General features: G+C 40.7%; 1 protein-coding gene across 1 annotated transcript in view; it reads left to right on the top strand.

Moving 5' to 3' along the window:
- Positions 1 to 23,040, top strand: part of ercc2 (excision repair cross-complementation group 2) — a 42,967-nt gene that overhangs the window by 17,399 nt on the left and 2,528 nt on the right. The window contains exons 6-18 of the mRNA XM_061972178.1: positions 5,665 to 5,781; positions 5,851 to 5,967; positions 6,036 to 6,159; positions 8,655 to 8,751; positions 11,604 to 11,737; positions 11,803 to 11,971; positions 12,059 to 12,177; positions 12,239 to 12,308; positions 17,613 to 17,682; positions 17,756 to 17,857; positions 17,924 to 17,987; positions 19,472 to 19,593; positions 19,687 to 19,779. Of these exons, the coding sequence (XP_061828162.1) occupies positions 5,665 to 5,781; positions 5,851 to 5,967; positions 6,036 to 6,159; positions 8,655 to 8,751; positions 11,604 to 11,737; positions 11,803 to 11,971; positions 12,059 to 12,177; positions 12,239 to 12,308; positions 17,613 to 17,682; positions 17,756 to 17,857; positions 17,924 to 17,987; positions 19,472 to 19,593; positions 19,687 to 19,779 (1,398 nt within the window). The remainder of the gene's footprint in view (positions 1 to 5,664; positions 5,782 to 5,850; positions 5,968 to 6,035; positions 6,160 to 8,654; positions 8,752 to 11,603; positions 11,738 to 11,802; positions 11,972 to 12,058; positions 12,178 to 12,238; positions 12,309 to 17,612; positions 17,683 to 17,755; positions 17,858 to 17,923; positions 17,988 to 19,471; positions 19,594 to 19,686; positions 19,780 to 23,040) is intronic.

A 23,040-nucleotide genomic window follows, 5' to 3' on the forward strand; every position in this document is an offset into this window, starting at 1 on the left:
TAGCGAAAACGAGATTGAAGAAGAAACCGAAGCTATTGAGCCATATCGGTTTGAACCGTATGCAAGCGAAAGCGACGAAAACGACACGACAGCCAGCGACACGGGAGAAAGCGAGGACGAATTTGGCGATCGCCTTCTAACCAACGATTGGTATGTGTTTGTTTGGCATTAAAGGAAACTAACAACTATGAACTAGGTTTACAGCATATGAAATACATTTGGCAACAACATGCACTTTGAGAGTGCAGACAGCCCATTTCAGGTGCGCTAAGAACATATATTTTTCCACGATTTCAGCACTCAGGTTAACCATACCTAAATAGACACAAAATACTGCAGACTACCCGAATGTACTCGAATGATTGAAAAAAATAAATGTTTTTAAGCTAAATTATTGGTAAACACAGTTTATGTATAATAATTTACGTAAAACCGCGAGTAATGAATAAAGTTTTCATCAATTAATATATTCTGTAGACATACCCTCATCCGCTCTCTTTTCCTGAAAGCTGATCTGTCCAGTTTTGGAGTTCGATGTCAGCAGGCCAGGGAAGCTAGGGTCTTTATTGTTGGAAATGCATCTGCTTTGAGTGTCGCAGGATATCCACACATTCTTGCCATCTCTGTCGTAGCATAGCTTTCCTCGGTAAAGTGTGCGGAACAAACGACTGACCATTTCGTCGGCTTTCCCTCGTATTTTGAACAAATTTCGTCCAATTTCTTGCCACTTTTGCATCTTTGGGCCACTGGTGCAACTTGAATCCGTCCCTGTTCGTGTTGTTACACCCTCATACCTGCCAACTACTCCGGTTTTCCCGTATTTAGTACGGTTTTCATCAACCTATTCCGGGTTACGGTTGCAGTGATAAAAAATACGGTTTTTCATTACCGTATTTTCCGCACTATAAGGCGCACCTAAAAACCACAAATTTTCTCAAAAGCTGACAGTGCGCCTTATAACCCGGTGCGCTTTATATATGGATTAATATTAAGATTCATTTTCATAAAGTTTCGGTCTCGCAACTACGGTAAACAGCCGCCATCTTTTTTCCCCGTAGAAGAGGAAGTGCTTCTTCTTCTACGCAAGCAACCGCCAAGGTAAGCACCCGCCCCCATAGAACAGGAAGCGCTTCTTCTTCTACTGTAAGCAACCACCCGCCCGCGCAGAAGAAGAAGAAGAAGAAGAGCGCGGATATTACCGTACGTTTCATTTCCTTTGTGTGTTTACATCTGTAAAGACCACAAAATGGCTCATACTAAGCGACAGGGATCCGGTTCATGAAAAGACGCAATCTCTCCATCCGCACACAGACTACTATTTCACAGCAACTGCCTAAAGACTTTCAAGAAAAGCTGGCTACTTTCCGTGCATATTGTAAAAACAAGATAGCTGAAAAAAAGATCCGGCCAGAGAACATTATCAACATGGACGAGGTTCCACTGACTTTTGATATTCCTGTGAACCGCACTGTGGATACAACGGGAGCACGTACGGTGAATATTCGCACCACAGGGAATGAGAAGTCATCCTTCACTGTGGTTCTAGCTTGCCATGCTAATGGCCAGAAACTTCCACCCATGGTGATATTCAAAAGGAAGACCTTGCCAAAAGAGACCTTTCCAGCCGGCGTCATCATAAAAGCTAACTCGAAGGGATGGATGGATGAAGAAAAGATGAGCGAGTGGTTAAGGTAAGTTTACGCGAAGAGGCCGGGTGGCTTTTTTCACGCAGCTCCGTCCATGTTGATATACGACTCCATGCGCGCCCACATCACGCTGGTTTTAATATATTATTAAAGTTTGACTGACCTATCTGACTGTTTTTTTGACATTCCTTTAGCGCAGTTAGATGCGGCTTATAACACGGGGCGTCTTATAGGTGGACAAAGTTTTGAAATATGCCGTTCATTGAAAGCGCGGCTTATAACCCAGGGCGGCTTATGGTGCGGAAAATACGGTAATAATTTTTAAAAGTTTTTTTTTTAAGTTTTATTCACGAAATCGCGTAACAACAATGACAATCGACACTGCTTCCCGTAACTTACTTTCGAGCCATTCCGAATGCCATGCGCGAGGCTATTTATAGCACCGCTGCCAAGCACGAGGCACCAGTTGCCATTGTTTCCAAACGAGCGAACGATCATGGAATCAGCCGGAGAAAAATCGCATACGAGTATTAAACCGAAAAGAAAACTGCAGTCATTCCGTGAAGAATATTCAAAAGCCTATCCGGGAATAATTATCTGTTCCAAAAAGGGTGAAAACTACGCGAATTGCACCTTGTGCAGACAAGATTTTTCGATCGGACACGGAGGAATTAGCGATGTAAAAGACCACGTTGGGACAAAAAAACACAAGTCTAATGCCGTTGCTAGCGATATAAGTGGAAAACTTTCAACGTTTTTCGGATTTTAGCCACAAAAAGGTAATGACACCAATGTTATCTATTGGAATTGTTTAGTACTGTTATACTGTTAAAAGTGTTTATACTATTTATGCTTTCAAGTCCAAGTTGAAGAAATCTTGTTAAATGTTGACAGCATAACTACCAAAATACAGAAGTATGTCCTTAATATTTTTGCAGTGCTATTTCTGTTGAAAAGTTCAAATGATTACATTAGAGATGTGATGTGCCACTTTTCAAGTGTCTGATGGCTTCAATTAATTTTCATTCATTTTTCATATTTTGAATTCTTAATTCCATGCTATTGACAGGACTATTAATTTTAATGAAGTTAGCTTACCATGTTTACAGTATGATAATTGTGATAGAAATGTGAATATTTTTTACAATTGAACAAGGCAGTAGATTATACAAGCTTGGACAGAAAGTTAATAATGACACCAATTTTTTTTTTAATGGAATTGTTTAGTACTGTTTTACCATTTGTTTACTGTAAAAAGTGTTTATACTTTCAATGAACAAATTGAAGTCTTGTGAAAGGTTGACAGGATAACTGGCATTAACTGTCAAAATCATTTCAAACTATTGAAGTTAGCTTACAGAATAAACATGTCAATCAACCCATATGATTTTTGCTGTAATATTTTTGTTTTGAAAAGTCACTGTGACTGATAGAAAAGTGATGGTTTTAGCAACATTTTAACCTGTCTGAATGCAATCAATCATTTTGCGTCGGGGGGCGAAGGAACCCCCCACCAGGACTTCGTCCTGGACCTACCGGGGCCTGCGGCCCCTGGACCCTGGCTACTAGGTTTTTCTGATTTCAAAAGTTGGCAGGTATGTATTTGGCTTTCATGGCTCTCTCAGCCAAAAAGGTTCCCGACACCTGCTCTATACTGTGAATGGATGTTTAAGATGAGACGGCCAAACACTTTTCAAGTGTAAATAAACACGGAGAATGTCTCTATCTGGTGGACAACAGAGCACACAACAAATAAGTATTTGGTGGGGTTTGTTTCAGTAATTATTATTATTAGTTTTAATTAATTCAATTATTACAACTAGAAATGTCCGATAATATCGGACTGCCGATATTATCAACCGATAAATGCGTTTAAATGTAATATCGGAAATTATCGGTATCGGTTTCAAAAAATAAAATGTATGACTTTTTAAAAGGCCGCTGTGTACACGGACGTAGGGAGAAGTACAGAGCGCCAATAAACCTTAAAGACACTGCCTTTGCATGCCGGCCCAATCACATAATATCTACGGCTTTTCACACACACAAGTGAATGCAAGCATACTTGGTCAACAGCCATACAGGTCACACTGAGGGTGGCCGTATAAACAACTTTAACACTGTTACAAATATGCGACACACTGTGAACCCACACCAAACAAGAATGACAAACACATTTCGGGAGAACATCCGCACCGTAACACAACAGGACAAATACCCAGAACCCTTTGCAGCACTAACTCTTCCGGGACGCTACAATATACACCCCCCGCTACCCCGCCCACCTCAACCTCCTCATGCTCTCTCAGGGAGAGCATGTGCCAAATTCCAAGCTGCTGTTTTGAGGCATGTTGAAAAAAATAATGCACTTTGTGACTTCAATAATAAATATGGCAGTGCCATGTTGGCATTTTTTTTACATAACTTGAGTTGATTTATTTTGGAAAACCTTGTTACATTGTTTAATGCATCCAGCGGGGCATCACAACAAAATGAGGCATAATAATGTGTTCATTCCACCACTGTATATATCGGTATCGCTTGATATCGGAGAGTTGGACAATATCAGCAAAAAAGCCATTATCGGACATCTCTAATGACAACATTTTGACAAAGAGCTCTGAGTGGGTGATTTTACTGCCATCTAGTGTCTACTTTGAAGTCTATGTACCGTATTTTCCGCACCATAAGGCGCCCTGGGTTATAAGCCGCGCCTTCAATGAACGGCATATTTCAAAACTTTGTCCACCTATAAGCCGCCCCGTGTTGTAAGCCGCATCTAACTGCGCTAAAGGAATGTCAAAAAAACAGTCAGATAGGTCAGTCAAACTTTAATAATATATTAAAAACCAGCGTGATGTGGGCGCGCACGGAGTCGTATATCAACATGGACGGAGCTGCGTGAAAAAAGCCACCCGGCCTCTTCGCGTAAACTTAAACTTACCTTAACCACTCGCTCATCTTTTCTTCATCCATCCCTTCGAGTTAGCTTTTATGATGACGCCGGCTGGAAAGGTCTCTTTTGGCAAGGTCTTCCTTTTGAATATCACCATGGGTGGAAGTTTCTGGCCATTAGCATGGCAAGCTAGAACCACAGTGAAGGATGACTTCTCATTCCCTGTGGTGCGAATATTCACCGTACGTGCTCCCGTTGTATCCACAGTGCGGTTCACAGGAATATCAAAAGTCAGTGGAACCTCGTCCATGTTGATAATGTTCTCTGGCCGGATCTTTTTTTCAGCTATCTTGTTTTTACAATATGCACGGAAAGTAGCCAGCTTTTCTTGAAAGTCTTTAGGCAGTTGCTGTGAAATAGTAATCCGTGTGCGGATGGAGAGATTGCGTCTTTTCATGAACCGGATCCCTGTCGCTTAGTAGGAGCCATTTTGTGGTCTTTACAGATGTAAACACACAAAGGAAATGAAACGTACGGTAATATCCGCGCGCTTCTTCTTCTTCTACGCGGGCGGGTGGTTGCTTACAGTAGAAGAAGAAGCGCTTCCTGTTCTATGGGGGCGGGTGCTTACCTTGGCGGTTGCTTGCGTAGAAGAAGAAGCACTTCCTCTTCTACGGGGAAAAAAGATGGCGGCTGTTTACCGTAGTTGCGAGACCGAAACTTTATGAAAATGAATCTTAATATTAATCCATATATAAAGCGCACCGGGTTATAAGGCGCACTGTCAGCTTTTGAGAAAATTTGTGGTTTTTAGGTGCGCCTTATAGTGCGGAAAATACGGTAGTATAAAACATCAATACAGTATTTGTGTTGCAGGCCTGTGAATGTTTGAGGTTACATTTACAAGGAACACATGGAATATTGTTAACAAATTCATTAGATCAAAAGTTAATTCAATGTATTTGCGGTAAAAGCCTCAAACATTGCAACTTTAGCTGCAACTTTGTGAAAAAGCTGCCGTGAACTTAAGCACTTTATACCTCAATCGCGAAAGAAGAAAAAAGCCCATGAAATCCTGAAAAATAGGGAGTTTTGGAAAAAGGGACTTGTGTTTTCTTCCAGGTGAGCAGTCTGCGCTTCGGCAAGGAAGTGGACGGGAAGTGTCACAGTCTGACGGCGTCCTACATCCGTGCTCAGCGTCACAGCGACCCCGACCTGCCCTCCTGCAGCTTCTATGAGGTGCCCATATCGCCGCCAGCACGTGCAGTCGCCGGCTCCTCGCTATTAACCTGCTGCACTTCCCTGCAGGAGTTTGACGCCGTCGGCCGGCAGGTGCCGCTACCCGCCGCCGTCTACAACCTGGACGACCTGAAGGACTTTGGACGCAGGAAAGGCTGGTGTCCTTATTACCTGGCGCGCTACGCGGTACGCGCCGTCCGACAGGAAGTGAAAGAATGCCGCAACCCCACCCCCAGTAACGTTGTCCCCACCAGATCCTGCACGCCAACATCGTGGTGTACAGCTACCACTACCTACTCGACCCCAAGATAGCCGACCTGGTGTCCAAAGAACTGGCCAAGAACTCCGTGGTGGTCTTTGACGAGGCGCACAACATCGGTGAGTGTCACGGTTCATCAGCACAAAATGTTTGGGATCTTCCCGCCAGCAACAGATGCATACTTGCCAACCCTCCCGGATTTTCCGGGAGACTCCCGAAATTCAGCGCCTCTCCCGAAAACCTCCCGGGACAAATTTTCTCCCGAAAATCTCCCGAAATTCAGGCGTAGCTGGAAGCCACGCCCCCTCCAGCTCCATGCGGACCTGAGTGACGTCAGGTGCGCAACACCACGTAAATCGTTGGCCAACCAAAAAGTAACCCCAGTATGCTATAGCCAACATTCACCAGGAGATGGCAACAGACAAACATAGATCACTATTACATTCCTCCCCTTTTAGAAATGTATAGAAGTTACTCAAAATAAATAAACAACCCAACCAAAAAAATGCAGCAGCTCGATTAAAAAACTGTACTTAAGCCACATTCTTTTCTTTTTTTTTTTTAGTACTCAACTCTTAACCCTCATTTGTAAAAAATAACATGCTTATTATACAAACAGTATTTGTACACCTTTAACACAGATTTTTATACTGTCTTCAGAGATTCAGTTTTTTTGGTGGTACTCGAAACCTTTCTGGGTACCTACGAAGGGGTGTTCAGCATGGTTAGAAAAATAGTGACAGAGAATAGAACAAGGATGGACAATTCAACCCTTAACTCAACAATGAGTAGATGAGTGTTATATGTGTAAATAAATGAACACTGAAATTCAAGTATTTCTTTTATTTATTTATATATATATACAATAAAATATATATATAATTAAAAAAAAATATATATATACCGTATTTTCCGCACCATAAGGCGCCCTGGGTTATAAGCCGCGCCTTCAATGAACGGCATATTTCAAAACTTTGTCCACCTATAAGCCGCCCCGTGTTGTAAGCCGCATCTAACTGCGCTAAAGGAATGTCAAAAAAACAGTCAGATAGGTCAGTCAAACTTTAATAATATATTAAAACCAGCGTGATGTGGGCGCGCATGGAGTCGTTTATCAACATGGACGAAGCTGCGTGAAAAAAGCCACCCGGCCTCTTCGCGTAAACTTAAACTTACCTTAACCACTCGCTCATCTTTTCTTCATCCATCCCTTCGAGTTAGCTTTTTATGATGACGCCGGCTGGAAAGGTCTCTTTTGGCAAGGTCTTCCTTTTGAATATCACCATGGGTGGAAGTTTCTGGCCATTAGCATGGCAAGCTAGAACCACAGTGAAGGATGACTTCTCATTCCCTGTGGTGCGAATATTCACCGTACGTGCTCCCGTTGTATCCACAGTGCGGTTCACAGGAATATCAAAAGTCAGTGGAACCTCGTCCATGTTGATAATGTTCTCTGGCCGGATCTTTTTTTCAGCTATCTTGTTTTTACAATATGCACGGAAAGTAGCCAGCTTTTCTTGAAAGTCTTTAGGCAGTTGCTGTGAAATAGTAGTCCGTGTGCGGATGGAGAGATTGCGTCTTTTCATGAACCGGAAACCTGTCGCTTAGTAGGAGCCATTTTGTGGTCTTTACAGATGTAAACACACAAAGGAAATGAAACGTAATATCCGCGCGCTTCTTCTTCTTCTTCTACGCGGGCGGGTGGTTGCTTACAGTAGAAGAAGAAGCGCTTCCTCTTCTATGGGGGCGGGTGCTTACCTTGGCGGTTGCTTGCGTAGAAGAAGAAGCACTTCCTCTTCTACGGGGAAAAAAGATGGCGGCTGTTTACCGTAGTTGCGAGACCGAAACTTTATGAAAATGAATCTTAATATTAATCCATATATAAAGCGCACCGGGTTATAAGCCGCACTGTCAGCTTTTGAGTAAATTTGTGGTTTTTAGGTGCGGCTAATAGTGCGGAAAATACGGTACTTAAAGGAATATCTCCATCGAGACAGAGAGACTTTTAAAACTGAAGAAAGATAAGGAAGACTTCTATAAACAAGTTATCGATGCTTTTGATCAGAAGCAGCTGCGCATGGACTCATAAGTAAAGGTAAGACCATATTAACGTTTTTTGTATTAAATGTGCTTTTCATGATGGTATCCTTACATCACTCAAATTTATAAGCGCAGGCCTAAATTTACCCCACGCCTTTTAGAGCAGGAGAGAGAAAAGGTTTTAAATTAATTAGCGCCCTGGCGGCTAGTCAAGTATGCGACGCGTCGACGCACAAAAACGGCGTCGACGTATTTACGTAATCGATGACGTCGACTATGCCGACACGTCGTTTCAGCCTTATTTGTTGGCATTGAAAATTGCAACATTGCCTCGATATAGTTTGGCTGAGTTGAGCTCTTAGTGCTGCTGGAGTGATCGCCAAGTGACTTGAAGTCATACGCAACCCCGGTACCGAAACATGGCCCTGTTGGATTTTACGTGAACTTGCGAGATTTGGTCTGTGCCAAAAAAGTAGTGGATTCTGTACTCCGACACACGGTTGAGCAGCACACTGAGAGGCCATAAAGATGTCCTGCCTTAAGAAGGAGCTCATGTGTTTGCCTGTCTTCGCAGACAACGTGTGCATCGACTCCATGAGCGTCAACATCACCCGGCGGACGCTGGACCGTTGTCAGGGCAACGTGGAGACGCTGCAGAGCACCATACAGAAGTAAGTAGGACACCAGCTGGCACTGGTTTCACTGATTGATACGTATGTTCTTCTGTTGTCTATCATTGTCATACGTCATGTTGTTATTTTGACAGCTAAATGTCAACACTATATTGACGATAACAAAACATGGCATGGTATGAGGATTGAGGAAAAACGCGAACTCAAATGAACGCCATCTAAAAATAGTATGTACCGTATTTTTCCGACTATAAGTGGCAGTTTTTTTCATAGTTTGGCCGGGGGTGCGACTTATACTCCGGAGCGACTTATGTGTGAAATTATTAACACATTAGCGTAAAATATCAAATATTATTTATCTCATTCGCGTAAGAGACGAAGCAAATGGATGCAATTGTCACTCACACGCCAACCAATAAGAATTTGGTGGGGTAGGGTCATAGCAGAAGTGCATTGTGGGTCATGGGATGCTAACTGCTATATGCTACTGCCGTAGTTATTAAAATGGATCACATCAACATTGGCGGTAACTTATAAAAACTGAGAAGGACTGAACAAAAATGGCACGAAAAGGAAATAATATAGTGCAGATTACAAGCTGGACGTAGTGAAATATGCAGCAGAGAACGGCAATCCAGCAGCAGAAAGAAAGGACATACCAGAGGCGACACCGAGGAAGAAGATTTCATGGGATTTAGCGATTAGGAGTGACAAGATTGTTTGGTAAACGTATAGCATGTTCTATATGTTATAGTTATTTGAATGACTCTTACCATAATATGTTACGTTAACATACCAGTTGGTTATTTATGCCTCATATAACGTACACTTATTCAGCCTGTTGTTCACTATTCTTCATTTATTTTAAATTGCCTTTCATTAGAAAGACATTAGTCTATTCTTGCTGTTGGCTTTTATCAAATACATTTCCCCCAAAAATGCGACTTATATGTTTTTTTTCCTTCTTTATTATGCATTTTCGGCCGGTGCAACTTATACTCTGGAGCGACTTATACTCCGAAAAATACGGTAAACATTTTTAAAAATAAATATTAAAATATAAATAATGCATCACAATGAGAGACTAATAGTATTGTAGTTGTAATAATAGCAATAAATAAAATAGAAAATAACAGAATAAATATGAAAAACCTAAGAAGAGTTCGTCTTATTATTATGCATACCTGCCAACTACTCCGGTTTTCCCGTAATTAGTACGGTTTTCATCAACCTATTCCGGGTTACGGTTGCAGTGATAAAAAATACGGTTTTTCATTAATTTAAAAAAAAAAGGGTGAAAACTACGCGAATTGCACCTTGTGCAGACAAGATTTTTCGATCGGACACGGAGGAATTAGCGATGTAAAAGACCATGTTGGGACAAAAAAACACAAGTCTAATGCCGTTGCTAGCGATACAAGTGGAAAACTTTCAACGTTTTTCGTCGCCCAAACAGATTCTTTGGATGTGATAAATGCCGAAGTTTTATTTACGGAGGCAATAATTGAGCATGGACTTCCAATCGCACTGGCTGATCACATGGGACAGTTAAATGTTTGTAATGCAACCTTTAAAAATCATTACGCGGTGATCGCGGTCCCAAAAATAAACTTTTCTTGCATGATAATGTCCAGAAAAACTCGCTTTATATTACTATAGAGTCCTTTTAACGAATGAGTTTGATGGTTTATCACAAACCTTAAATGAAAGAAGTCCTTTGTTCTCCTGCACCATGCATGCGCTTTGGCCTTGCTTCGTGTTTGGTGCGCAATCCTGTCGGCTGTATTTCACAGCACGTCTTTGACAACTTGAAGTGGCATAAAACATTTAAAACAAAGGGGTTATAGGAACAATCACTTTCAGTGTTTTATGCCACTTCAAGTAAACTTATCATAAAGTTACCATATCATTTTTGCAGTATGATCAATCTGATAGAATAAATTTGGATTTTAGCCACAAAAAGGTAATGACACCAATGTTATCTATTGGAATTGTTTAGTACTGTTATACTGTTAAAAGTGTTTATACTATTTATGCTTTCAAGTCCAAGTTGAAGAAATCGTGTTAAATGTTGACAGCATAACTACCAAAATACAGAAGTATGTCCTTAATATTTCTGCAGTGCTATTTCTGTTGAAAAGTTCAAATGATTACATTAGAGATGTGATGTGCCACTTTTCAAGTGTCTGATGGCTTCAATTAATTTTCATTCATTTTTCATATTTTGAATTCTTTTGAAAGGCTTACAAAAAAACTACATTTGAATTGTAATTCCATGCTATTGACAGGACTATTAATTTTAATGAAGTTAGCTTACCATGTTTACAGTATGATAATTGTGATAGAAATGTGAATTTTAGGCACAGAATATTTTTTACAATTGAACAAGGCAGTAGATTATACAAGCTTGGACAGAAAGTTAATAATGACACCAATTTTTTTTTAAATGGAATTGTTTAGTACTGTTTTACCATTTGTTTACTGTAAAAAGTGTTTATACTTTCAATTAACAAATTGAAGTCTTGTGAAAGGTTGACAGGATAACTGGCATTAACTGTCAAAATAATTTCAAACTATTGAAGTTAGCTTACAGAATAAACATGTCAATCAACCCATATGATTTTTGCTGTAATATTTTTGTTCTGAAAAGTCACTGTGACTGATAGAAAAGTGATGGTTTTAGCAACATTTTAACCTGTCTGAATGCTAATAATCATTTTGCGTCGGGGGGCAAAGTGAACCCCCCACCAGGACTTTGTCCTGGACCTAGCGGGGCCTGCGGCCCCTGGACCCTGGCTACTAGGTTTTTCTGATTTCAAAAGTTGGCAGGTATGCAAATGTTCAATAGAAAGTGCATATTAATAACAATTCAACTTCCTGTCATGTGACAGGATCAAAGAGACGGACGCTGCCAAACTGAAGGAGGAGTACCGGCGGCTGGTGGAGGGCCTGAAGGAGGCCAACGTTGCCCGGGAAACGGACGTGTATCTCGCTAATCCCGTGTTGCCAGATGAGGTCCTGCAAGGTATTGTTTATTTTCACCCGTTCTCCTTTGCCGGATGCACCGATTGGATGTTTGTTTGGCCACAGAGGCAGTTCCTGGCACCATCCGCACTGCAGAGCACTTTGTGGGCTTCCTGAAGCGCTTCATGGAATATCTCAAGTCTCGTCTGAGGGTGCAGCACGTCGTGCAGGAGAGCGCCCCGCAGTTCCTCAAAGACATCTTTGAGAAAGTCTGCATCGACCGCAAGCCTCTCAGGTCTGCACCTTGCAGAGGCGTGGCCTGGTGTCATGTGACTCCCCCACCCTTCTCTCATTGGAACAACGCCCTGCATCTCCCCCGCAGGTTTTGTGCGGAGCGTCTGCAGTCGTTGCTACGGACCCTGGAGATCGCAGACATCGCAGACTTCTCAGCCGTCACGCTCATCTCCAACTTCGCCACGCTGGTCAGCACGTACAGCCAAGGTGCGCTCGCCGCCGTCCTGGTGGTCCCACTTCATCCTGATGGACTCTTCTCCTTCTAAAGGTTTCACCATCATCATCGAGCCCTTTGAGGACCGGACGCCAACAATCGCCAACCCCGTCTTGCACTTCAGGTAGGCGGCTCCATCACTTATTTACGTTTCAGTCGTGTCTTCAAATATTGCAACTTTGACATTTTTAAGCATTTTCTACACATTTTTTAACCTCAATTGAGTATTTATTGAAGTTGTATGCGTTACACTGCAGTATTTTTGTCTCATTTTCTATTATGTTGTGGTAATCAATAAAGCAGTGTTTCCCACACATTCATTTATTTGTGGCGGCCCGCCACGAAAGAATTACGTCCGCCACAAATGGATTTTTCGGCTTCTGACTCGCTCGACCGCTCATAAAAGCAATGGGACTCTGTCTGTGAATGTACCTTGTAGTTACAACTCCGGTGCAGTAGGTGGCGGTAGCCTACTATGCATTGTAACTCTGCCAATAGCACTTAATTCACCTGGTGGGCCAGAAGAAGAAGAAGACGGCGGAGTAAAAGAACGGACCGACCGGATCAAAATACGAGGGTAATATAGGTTGTAGGTAGATAAGTTATAGCTGCATTGCTCGCGGCTCGTCATATATTTAACGTTAATCCGCGATTTCACCGAGCGTTTCACTCACGGTGAGCAGCCTGACGCTGCTTCATTAACACCGCCGCTGTTGTCACGTCACGTGTTACCATACCGACGAGCTAACGTGTCCAGGTTATAACCCTGTTGTCAATAAACACACGTGGAGACGGTGCTTCAGATACTGCATTAATAATGAAGCTAAATTGTCCACTGCAGCATGTGAATGCAATGAAAAGAATAAAATCTGAGCCAACCAGGTGTTAAAATGTTGTCCAGGTTAATGTTTTGGCCATTAAAGGCCCTTCATTTCAAGATTTCAACTGTGATCGGGCTTTAAACAGGTGGCTGACCTGTTCAGATGGGTGTAACTCAGGGGTGCTCACACTTTTTCTGCAGGCGAGCTACTTTTCAATTGATCAAGTCGTGGGGATCTACCTCATTCATATATATCATTTATATTTACTTATTTATGAAATATATGTTTTTGTTAACAAGTTAAAGGTGTTTAATGATAATGCAAGCATGTTTAACACATATAGTTAATATTGTTAATAAATTAAAGGTGTTTAATGATAATACAAGTATTTTTAATACATATAGTTAATATTGTTAACAAGTTAAAGGTGTTTAAAGATAATACAAGCATGTTTAACACATATTGTTAATAAATTAAAGGTGTTTAATGATAATACAAGTATGTTTAATACATATAGTTAATATTGTTAACAAGTTAAAGGTGTTTAAAGATAATACAAGCATGTTTAACACTTATAGTCAATATTGTTAATAAGTTAAAGGTGTTTAAAGATAATACAAGCATGTTTAACACATATAGTTAATATTGTTAAAAGTGGTTAAAGATAATACAAGCATATAGATTCCTTTCTTTCATGAAGACAAGAATATAAGTTGGTGTATTACCTGATTGTGATGACTTGCATTGATTGTAATCAGACAGTGGTGCTGATAACGTCCGCATTTTCGAATGGAGGAGAAAAAAAGTCCTCCTTTCTGTCCAATACCACATGAAAGTGGTTGGTTTTTGGCATCTTATTTGTCCAGCTTCCGTACTCCTTTGTATACACTTTACAAGAAATACATTGTCGGCAAACTCCGTAGCTTGCTAGCTTGTGCACGCCAGCTTTCTGAGACTCTTATTTTGGTAGCGCAGGCAGGATGAAGAAGCGCTTTTATTGTGCAACTGTGCAGTCGGTCTTTGGAGTTTTGACGACAGGTACGGCGCCAGAGTCTGTTGAAATAAAGTGTTTCTCGCCTTCCAGTCGGTAATTTGAATGAGCTGGCAGCAGCCAGCGTCATCTCAGAAGACCCTCGGGTGCCGTGAATGTCAATCAAGTGACGTCATAGTGAAGATTTATGATCGCTCATTTTTAGGACTATTTTTTTTAATGCCTGGCTGGTGATCGCCTGACACACCCTCCGAGATCGACCGGTAGCTCGCGATCGACGTAATGAGCACCCCTGGTGTAAATAAAAACTTCTCCCTATCGGCGTATTACGGATACGACAACAGCAGAAGTCAGACTGATTTGCAGGTGTGTAATTTGTTGTGAGTTTATGCACTGTGTTGGTTTTGTTGTTTGAACAAGGTGATGTTCATGAACGGTTCATTTTGTGCACCAGTAATAAAACATGGTAACACTTTAGTATGGGGAACATATTCACCATTAATTAGTTGCCTATTAACATGCAAATTAGTAACATATTTGCTCGTAACTAGTCATTATTAAGTACCGTATTTTTCGGAGTATAAGTCGTACTGGCCGAAAATGCATAATAAAGAAGGAAAAAAACATATAAGTCGCACTGGAGTATAAGTCGCATTTTTTGGGGAAATGTATTTGATAAAAGCCAACAGCAAGAATAGACATTTGAAAGGCAATTTAAAATAAATGAAGAATAGTGAACAACAGGCTGAATAAGTGTACGTTATATGAGGCATAAATAACCAACTGGTATGTTAACGTAACATATTATGGTAAGAGTCATTCAAATAACTATAACATATAGAACATGCTATACGTTTACCAAACAAACAACAAAGAGCCTTATTGGACCAAAAATACAAAAACAAATCTGTCTGGAGCCGCAAAAAATTAAAAGCCATATTACATACAGATAGTGTGTCATGAGATATAAATTGAATTAAGAGGACTTAAAGGAAACTAAATGAGCTCAAATATAGCTACAAATGAGGCATAATGATGCAATATGTACATATAGCTAGCCTAACTAGCATATTAGCATCGATTAGTCATGCAGTGACCAAATATGTCTGATTAGCACTCCACACAAGTCAATAACATCAACAAAACTCACCTTTGTGCATTCATGCACAACGTTAAAAGTTTGGTGGACAAAATGAGACAGAAAAAGAAGTGGCATAAAACATGTCCTAGAAAGTTATACATGTAAACAAACTAAGGTGAGTTCAAGGACTGCCAAAATTAGTAGGACAAAACGGCGCTCGCCAAATACTGGAATCAGTGAAGCATGTTTAATATAAACAGTGTGCTTTATAACAATTAGGGAGGTTTGTGTCATGTTTGTCCTCCTACAGAAACCATATTAAAACAAAAAATATATTTTTTTCCCCTCAACTTTTTCCATTTTTCATACATTTTTGAAAAAGCTCCAGAGAGCCACTAGGGCGGCGCTAAAGAGCCGCATGCGGCTCTAGAGCCGCGGGTTGCCGACCCCTGGTCTAGTCTCTTACGTGAATGAGATCAATAATATTATTTGATATTTTACGCAAATGTGTTAATAATTTCACACATAAGTCGCTCCTGAGTATAAGTCGCACCCCCGGCCAAACTATGAAAAAAACTGCCACTTATAGTCCGAAAAATACGGTACTTATTATAACCCTAACCCTCTAACCCTAACTAAATAACTCTAAATGAAGTCTTTGTTACTTAGAATATGTTCCCCACACTAAAGTGTTACCAAAAACATATAACTTTGTCTTGAATTTGAAAAAAAACAACTTTATTTTTCACTAAAGAAGGGTTGGGTGAATGGTGGGGTTCTGTACCTCCAACAAGGTTAAGAAGCACTGGACTAGAAGCACCACTGCTGTCTGGGCACATTTGAAGTGGAAATGAACTTTGTTGATGCACTTCATCTTCGACATCAGCTCCACGTGACGTTGGTGAGCCTTTGGCGTGACACATACTTGCCAACCCTCCCGGATTTTCCGGGAGACTCCCGAAATTCAGCGCCTCTCCCGAAAACCTCCCGGGACAAAATTTATCCCGAAAATCTCCCGAAATTCAGGCGGAGCTGGAGGCCACGCCCCCTCCAGCTCCATGCGGACCTGAGTGACGTGTTGACAGCCTGTTCACAACATTGCCGTAAACAGCAATGTTGTGACACTTTTAAACAGGACAATACTGCCATCTACTGTACATGCATATGTGACCCACCCATAATGTGTCACATTGTTGTGTTGATTTAATTATTTTATTGTGTGGTTTGAATTCGTTTTTGGAGCTGTCATTCCACATTTATCAGTATTCACATTGGTCAGTAGGGGGCAGTAGGGCGTTTCTTCCCAATTGAATGCTATCACCTGCAGACCGGAAGTGTCTTGTCATTCTGATGAGAGCCACCAGTCTGTGAACAATTGAAACGTCCTGTGTGCTTTTTCCTCCTGTATAACAGGTTAGTTTTGGTGAATCAACTCACTGAATAATATCCATGTGATCTTTATAAGTTTAAGTACACATTCTGATGGTGGAGCCTAACTCTAAAGTGTTTGTGAGTTGTAGTTTGTATTTGTGAATGAAGCTGCAGTAATCAATACAAAAAGGCGACGTGAGTACGCAATGTTTATATAGGAACTTCTGATCCTAATTCAGACTCCCAAATTAGAGCTCCCATTTTCTTATTGATTTTATAATGTATATTTGTATAATGTGTGTGTTCTGAAATAGTGACAGAGAATAGAACAAGGATGGCCAATTCAACCCTTAACTCAACAATGAGTAGATGAGTGTTATGTGTGTGTATATGTGTAAATAAATGAACACTGAAATTCAAGTATTTATTTGTATATATATATATATATATATATATATATATATAAATATATATATAATAAAATAAATATATATATATATATATATGAAATACTTGACTTGGTGAATTCTAGCTGTAAATATACCCCTCCCCTTTTAGCCACGCCCCCACCCCCACCCCCTCCCCCCACCTCCCGAAATCGGAGGTCTCAAGGTTGGCAAGTATGAGGCAGGGTGATGCTTGGAGGATCTTCCAGTCTAGTGGCGAATACTGTAATGTACAGTCCAACACACTCAAGGCGACTATATGGCTGTTATTTCATGTTTAGACTTGGACTTCCTTTTTATTGTCATTCAAATGTGAACTTTACAGCACAGATAAGAACCAAATTTCGTTACATAAGCTCATGGTAGTGCAGGATAAAAAAGCAATAAGGTGCATATATAAATAAATAAATAATATATAAATATATATATATATATAAAATAAATAAATATATATATAAAATAAATAAATATATATAAATAAATAGATTACATATAAATATATTGCACTTTTTCACATGTGTCCACGTTTATGGATGTATGTTATATTGTCTTTTTTATTCCAGCCAGTTAATCCAATGTTAAAATAATTTTAATGCTCTATGAAAATATCTGATTTGTTAATAATAATCCTTCTTTGTGGAAATGTGTTTATCGCGAGGGACGACTGTATTTTCCAACAAGTTGAGGACTGGGTGTGGTCTGTCTTCTCGCTCCTCAGCTGCATGGACCCGTCCATCGCCATCAAGCCGGTCTTTCAGAGGTTCCAGTCGGTGGTCATAACCTCGGGTGTAAGTTGCTCGCCCTCCTCTTCAGCCTCTTCATCTTGTCGTGGTGACTTCAAAGCTTTCTGTCCCCGGCCAGACGTTGTCCCCGCTGGACATCTACCCTCGCATCCTGGACTTCCGGCCCGTCACGGTGGCGTCCTTCACCATGACGCTGGCACGCACCTGTCTGTGCCCGCTGGTGCGTCAAACACCGGCCACGTCCCCCCCGTGACCCCGCTCTCATCCCATCGTCTTGTCTCCACAGATTGTTGGACGGGGGAACGACCAGGTGGCTCTCAGCTCCAAGTTTGAGACCAGAGAGGATTTTGGTGAGTGGAAATTGTTGCGTTTTGGACCAGTTGTTCCTCCCAGGGAATTCAAGTCACAATTCTCTCCCTAGCTCTTTACGACACTTAAAGCTGAGTTGAAAAACCACCAGAGACAGAATAGGTATTTTGTTGTATATTTTCAAAGCTTTGCCAATATACATTTTGAGACCAGTCTAACTCTCGAACATTCTATCGCGCCTCCCAAAATGGTCTGTCTTCCCAACGCCAAAAACCCCTCTTTCCTTCCCCCTCCCTAGCCATATTACAAGCACAACGTCTCCCTAGCCATAATACATTCCAAAGAACTCAAGGTTAACACACACAGTTTACTTGCTGACAGAGCATCAAGAGAAGAAATGGAAAACACGAGCTGTTTTCAAATATGACTAAGAAATGAAAGAAGTACAACTTAAATTCGGATATACCGTATTTTCCGCACCATAAGGCGCCCTGGGTTATAAGCCGCGCCTTCAATGAACGGCATATTTCAAAACTTTGTCCACCTATAAGCCGCCCGGTGTTGTAAGCCGCGTCTAACTGCGCTAAAGGAATGTCAAAAAAACAGTCAGATAGGTCAGTCAAACTTTAATAATATATTAAAAACCAGCGTTCTAACAACTCTGTTCACTCCCAAAATGTACGCAAATGTGCAATCACAAACATACGTATATCAACATGGACAGAGCTGCGTGAAAAAAGCCACCCGGCCTCTTCGCGTAAACTTAAACTTACCTTAACCACTCGCTCATCTTTTCTTCATCCATCCCTTCGAGTTAGCTTTTTATGATGACGCCGGCTGGAAAGGTCTCTTTTGGCAAGGTCTTCCTTTTGAATATCACCATGGGTGGAAGTTTCTGGCCATTAGCATGGCAAGCTAGAACCACAGTGAAGGATGACTTCTCATTCCCTGTGGTGCGAATATTCACCGTACGTGCTCCCGTTGTATCCACAGTGCGGTTCACAGGAATATCAGTTGCTGTGAAATAGTAATCCGTGTGTGGATGGAGAGATTGCGTCTTTTCATGAACCGGATCCCTGACGCTTAGTAGGAGCCATTTTGTGGTCTTTACAGATGTAAACACACAAAGGAAATGAAACGTACGGTGATATCCGCGCGCTTTTTCTTCTTCTACGCGGGCGGGTGGTTGCTTACAGTAGAAGAAGAAGCGCTTCCTGTTCTATGGGGGCGGGTGCTTACCTTGGCGGTTGCTTGCGTAGAAGAAGAAGCGCTTCCTGTTCTACCGGGAAAAAAGATGGCGGCTGTTTACCGAAGTTGCGAGATCGAAACTTTATGAAAATGAATCGTAATATTAATCCATATATAAAGCGCACCGGGTTATAAGCCGCACTGTCAGCTTTTGAGTAAATTTGTGGTTTTTAGGTGCGGCTAATAGTGCGGAAAATACGGTATGTAAATATCTTCCTCCGACAAAACGTCTTTTTGAATGGCGTCAAACACCCTTTTGAAAATGTTCCTTTTCCAGCTGTGATTCGTAACTACGGCAACCTCTTACTGGAGATGTCCGCTGTCGTTCCTGATGGCATCGTGGCCTTTTTCACCAGTTACGTCTACATGGAGAACATCGTGGCGTCCTGGTACGAGCAGGTCAGTGTCTGTATAGCGGTTAGCATGCGGCAAGCGTAGCATGACGCCAAGTTGTGTGTGTGTGTGTGTGTGTGTGTGTGTGTGTGTGTGTAGGGCATTCTGGAGAACATCCAGAAGAACAAGCTGATCTTCATCGAGACGCAGGACGCCGCCGAGACCAGCATGGCGCTGGAGAAGTACCAGGAGGTCATGCATGTCACCGTCAATCATTGCATACCTGCCAACTACTCCGGTTTTCCCGTAATTAGTACGGTTTTCATCAACCTATTCCGGGTTACGGTTGCAGTGATAAAAAATACGGTTTTTCATTAATTTAAAAAAAAAAAAGGGTGAAAACTACGCGAATTGCACCTTGTGCAGACAAGATTTTTTGATCAGACACGGAGGAATTAGCGATGTAAAAGACCACGTTGGGACAAAAAAACACAAGTCTAATGCCGTTGCTAGCGATACAAGTGGAAAACTTTTAACGTTTTTCGTCGCCCAAACAGATTCTTTGGATGTGATAAATGCCGAAGTTTTATTTACGGAGGCAATAATTGAGCATGGACTTCCAATCGCACTGGCTGATCACATGGGACAGTTAAATGTTTGTAATGCAACCTTTAAAAATCATTACGCGGTGATCGCGGTCCCAAAAATAAACTTTTCTTGCATGATAATGTCCAGAAAAACTCACTTTATATTACTATAGAGTCCTTTTAACGAATGAGTTTGACGGTTTATCACAAACCTTAAATGAAAGAAGTCCTTTGTTCTCCTGCACCATGCATGCACTTTGGCCTTGCTTCGTGTTTGGTGCGCAATCCTGTCGGCTGTATTTCACAGCACGTCTTTGACAACTTGAAGTGGCATAAAACATTTAAAACAAAGGGGTTATAGGAACAATCACTTTCAGTGTTTTATGCCACTTCAAGTTGTCAAAGACGGTATGCTGGTGCCCGACTGCCACAAGTGGAACAAACATTTGAAACAAAGGGGTTATAGGAACAATCACTTTCAGTGTTTTATGCCACTTCAAGTAAACTTATCATAAAGTTACCATATCATTTTTGCAGTATGATCAATCTGATAGAATAAATTTGGATTTTAGCCACAAAAAGGTAATGACACCAATGTTATCTATTGGAATTGTTTAGTACTGTTATACTGTTAAAAGTGTTTGTACTATTTATGCTTTCAAGTCCAAGTTGAAGAAATCTTGTTAAATGTTGACAGCATAACTACCAAAATACAGAAGTATGTCCTTAATATTTTTGCAGTGCTATTTCTGTTGAAAAGTTCAAATGATTACATTAGAGATGTGATGTGCCACTTTTCAAGTGTCTGATGGCTTCAATTAATTTTCATTCATTTTTCATATTTTGAATTCTTTTGAAAGGCTTACAAAAAAACTACATTTGAATTGTAATTCCATGCTATTGACAGGACTATTAATTTTAATGAAGTTAGCTTACCATGTTTACAGTATGATCATTGTGATAGAAATGTGAATTTTAGGCACAGGATATTTTTTACAATTGAACAAGGCAGTAGATTATACAAGCTTGGACAGAAAGTTAATAATGACACCAATTTTTTTTTTTAATGGAATTGTTTAGTACTGTTTTACCATTTGTTTACTGTAAAAAGTGTTTATACTTTCAATGAACAAATTGAAGTCTTGTGAAAGGTTGACAGGATAACTGGCATTAACTGTCAAAATAATTTCAAACTATTGAAGTTAGCTTACAGAATAAACATGTCAATCAACTAGGGCTGCAGCTAACGATTATTTTTCTATCGATTAATCTATAGATTATTTTTTCGATTAATCTATAGATTATTTTTCCTTTTACCGATTTTTTTTTTTTTTTTTTTTTTAAATGAAGAGGAAAAAATAAATGTAGGCCAGTTTTTTCAAAAGGCATGGCTTTTATTTACAAAAAAAAAAGTACGGCCACTCAGTCAACATTGACAACAACATGACAAAATATTCTGTAACAATGTAAACATTTAAAACTTTTAACATTTAACAAAATTAAAAGTAGCTTATTTGCTTTTTAATGTGCAAATATAAAAGTAAACATCCAGTGCAAATCTTAATATTCTGGAATAGTATAAGCATTTCAAAAGTAAAAGTATTGCTTATTTTGCTTTAAAATGTGCAAAAATAAAGATAAACATCCAATACAAAAAAGTGCAAAACGGAAATATTCTGTAACAAGTGTAAACATTTCAACAAAAGTAAAAGTATTGCTTATTTGCTAAAATGTGCAAAAATAAAGCTAAACATCCAATACAAAAAAGTGTACAGTGTAAACATTTCAACAAAAGTAAAAGTATTGCTTATTTTGCTTAATAACACAACAATGATAGTATGATTAAAGTGAAAGTTAATTGTTGGTTTGTACATAGTATATGTAACTGTTAATGTTGTAAAAGGTATTTGCACAACTAATTAACGTTAGCGTTTGTGACACGTCTTGTGCCGTGGGGTTCTTTCAGGACCGACAGACTGGACGCCAGACGGCTTTGCCAGGTTTACAATCTTTTAATTTTACACAAAGTCTTTTCTCTTCCAACTGCGCGGATCGCGCACCTGGGCACGATTGCGGCGTCGCTCCCGGCGCGCCCCGCCTCGCCGCTCGCTCGCCGCCGCCGCCTCTCCACAGCGTTAAAGAGGAGCGCGTCTTTGTAAACACTGAACAGGCACGCCAAACGCGCCTCTCAGAGCGAAACGGTGCTTTAGTTTATGAATTTACAACGCAGATACAAATGACACATTCATGTTTTTGTGTAATAATGACAACGTATACGCACGCGGACGATTGACTTGTTGATGGTGATGGCAAGAACGCTGTCGGGGGTTTTCTTTTCAAATGTTCGTTCATAGCCGTTGTGCTGCTATGATAGGCCATTTCCGCTCGACACAGTGTGCATACAACAACATTATTAGGCCGTTTATTGAAATACTCCCACACTTTTGACGACTTTTGGCGTGCTTTTTTCCCCTCGCTCGCATCGTCTGCTTTGCGCTCCGCCATGACAGTAAAGTAGAGTGACGTAAATATGCGACGCGCCGACGCACAAAAACGGCGTCGACATATTTACGTAACCGATGACGTCGACGCGTCGTTTCAGCCTTACAATCAACCCATATGATTTTTGCTGTAACATTTTTGTTTTGAAAAGTCACTGTGACTGATAGAAAAGTGATGGTTTTAGCAACATTTTAACCTGTCTGAATGCTAATAATCATTTTGCGTCGGGGGGCGAAGGAACCCCCCACCAGGACTTTGTCCTGGACCTACCGGGGCCTGTGGCCCTTGTAATTGAACTTTTGAAATCAGAAAAAGAAAAGAACTTTTGAAATCAGAAAAACCTAGTAGCCAGGGGGCTACTAGGTTTTTCTGATTTCAAAAGTTGGCAGGTATGTCATTGCCTTGAAAGAGTGTTGACCTCTGA

Source organism: Nerophis lumbriciformis, linkage group LG17, assembly GCF_033978685.3.
Source record: "Nerophis lumbriciformis linkage group LG17, RoL_Nlum_v2.1, whole genome shotgun sequence".
Classification (NCBI taxonomy): Eukaryota; Metazoa; Chordata; class Actinopteri; order Syngnathiformes; family Syngnathidae; genus Nerophis; species Nerophis lumbriciformis.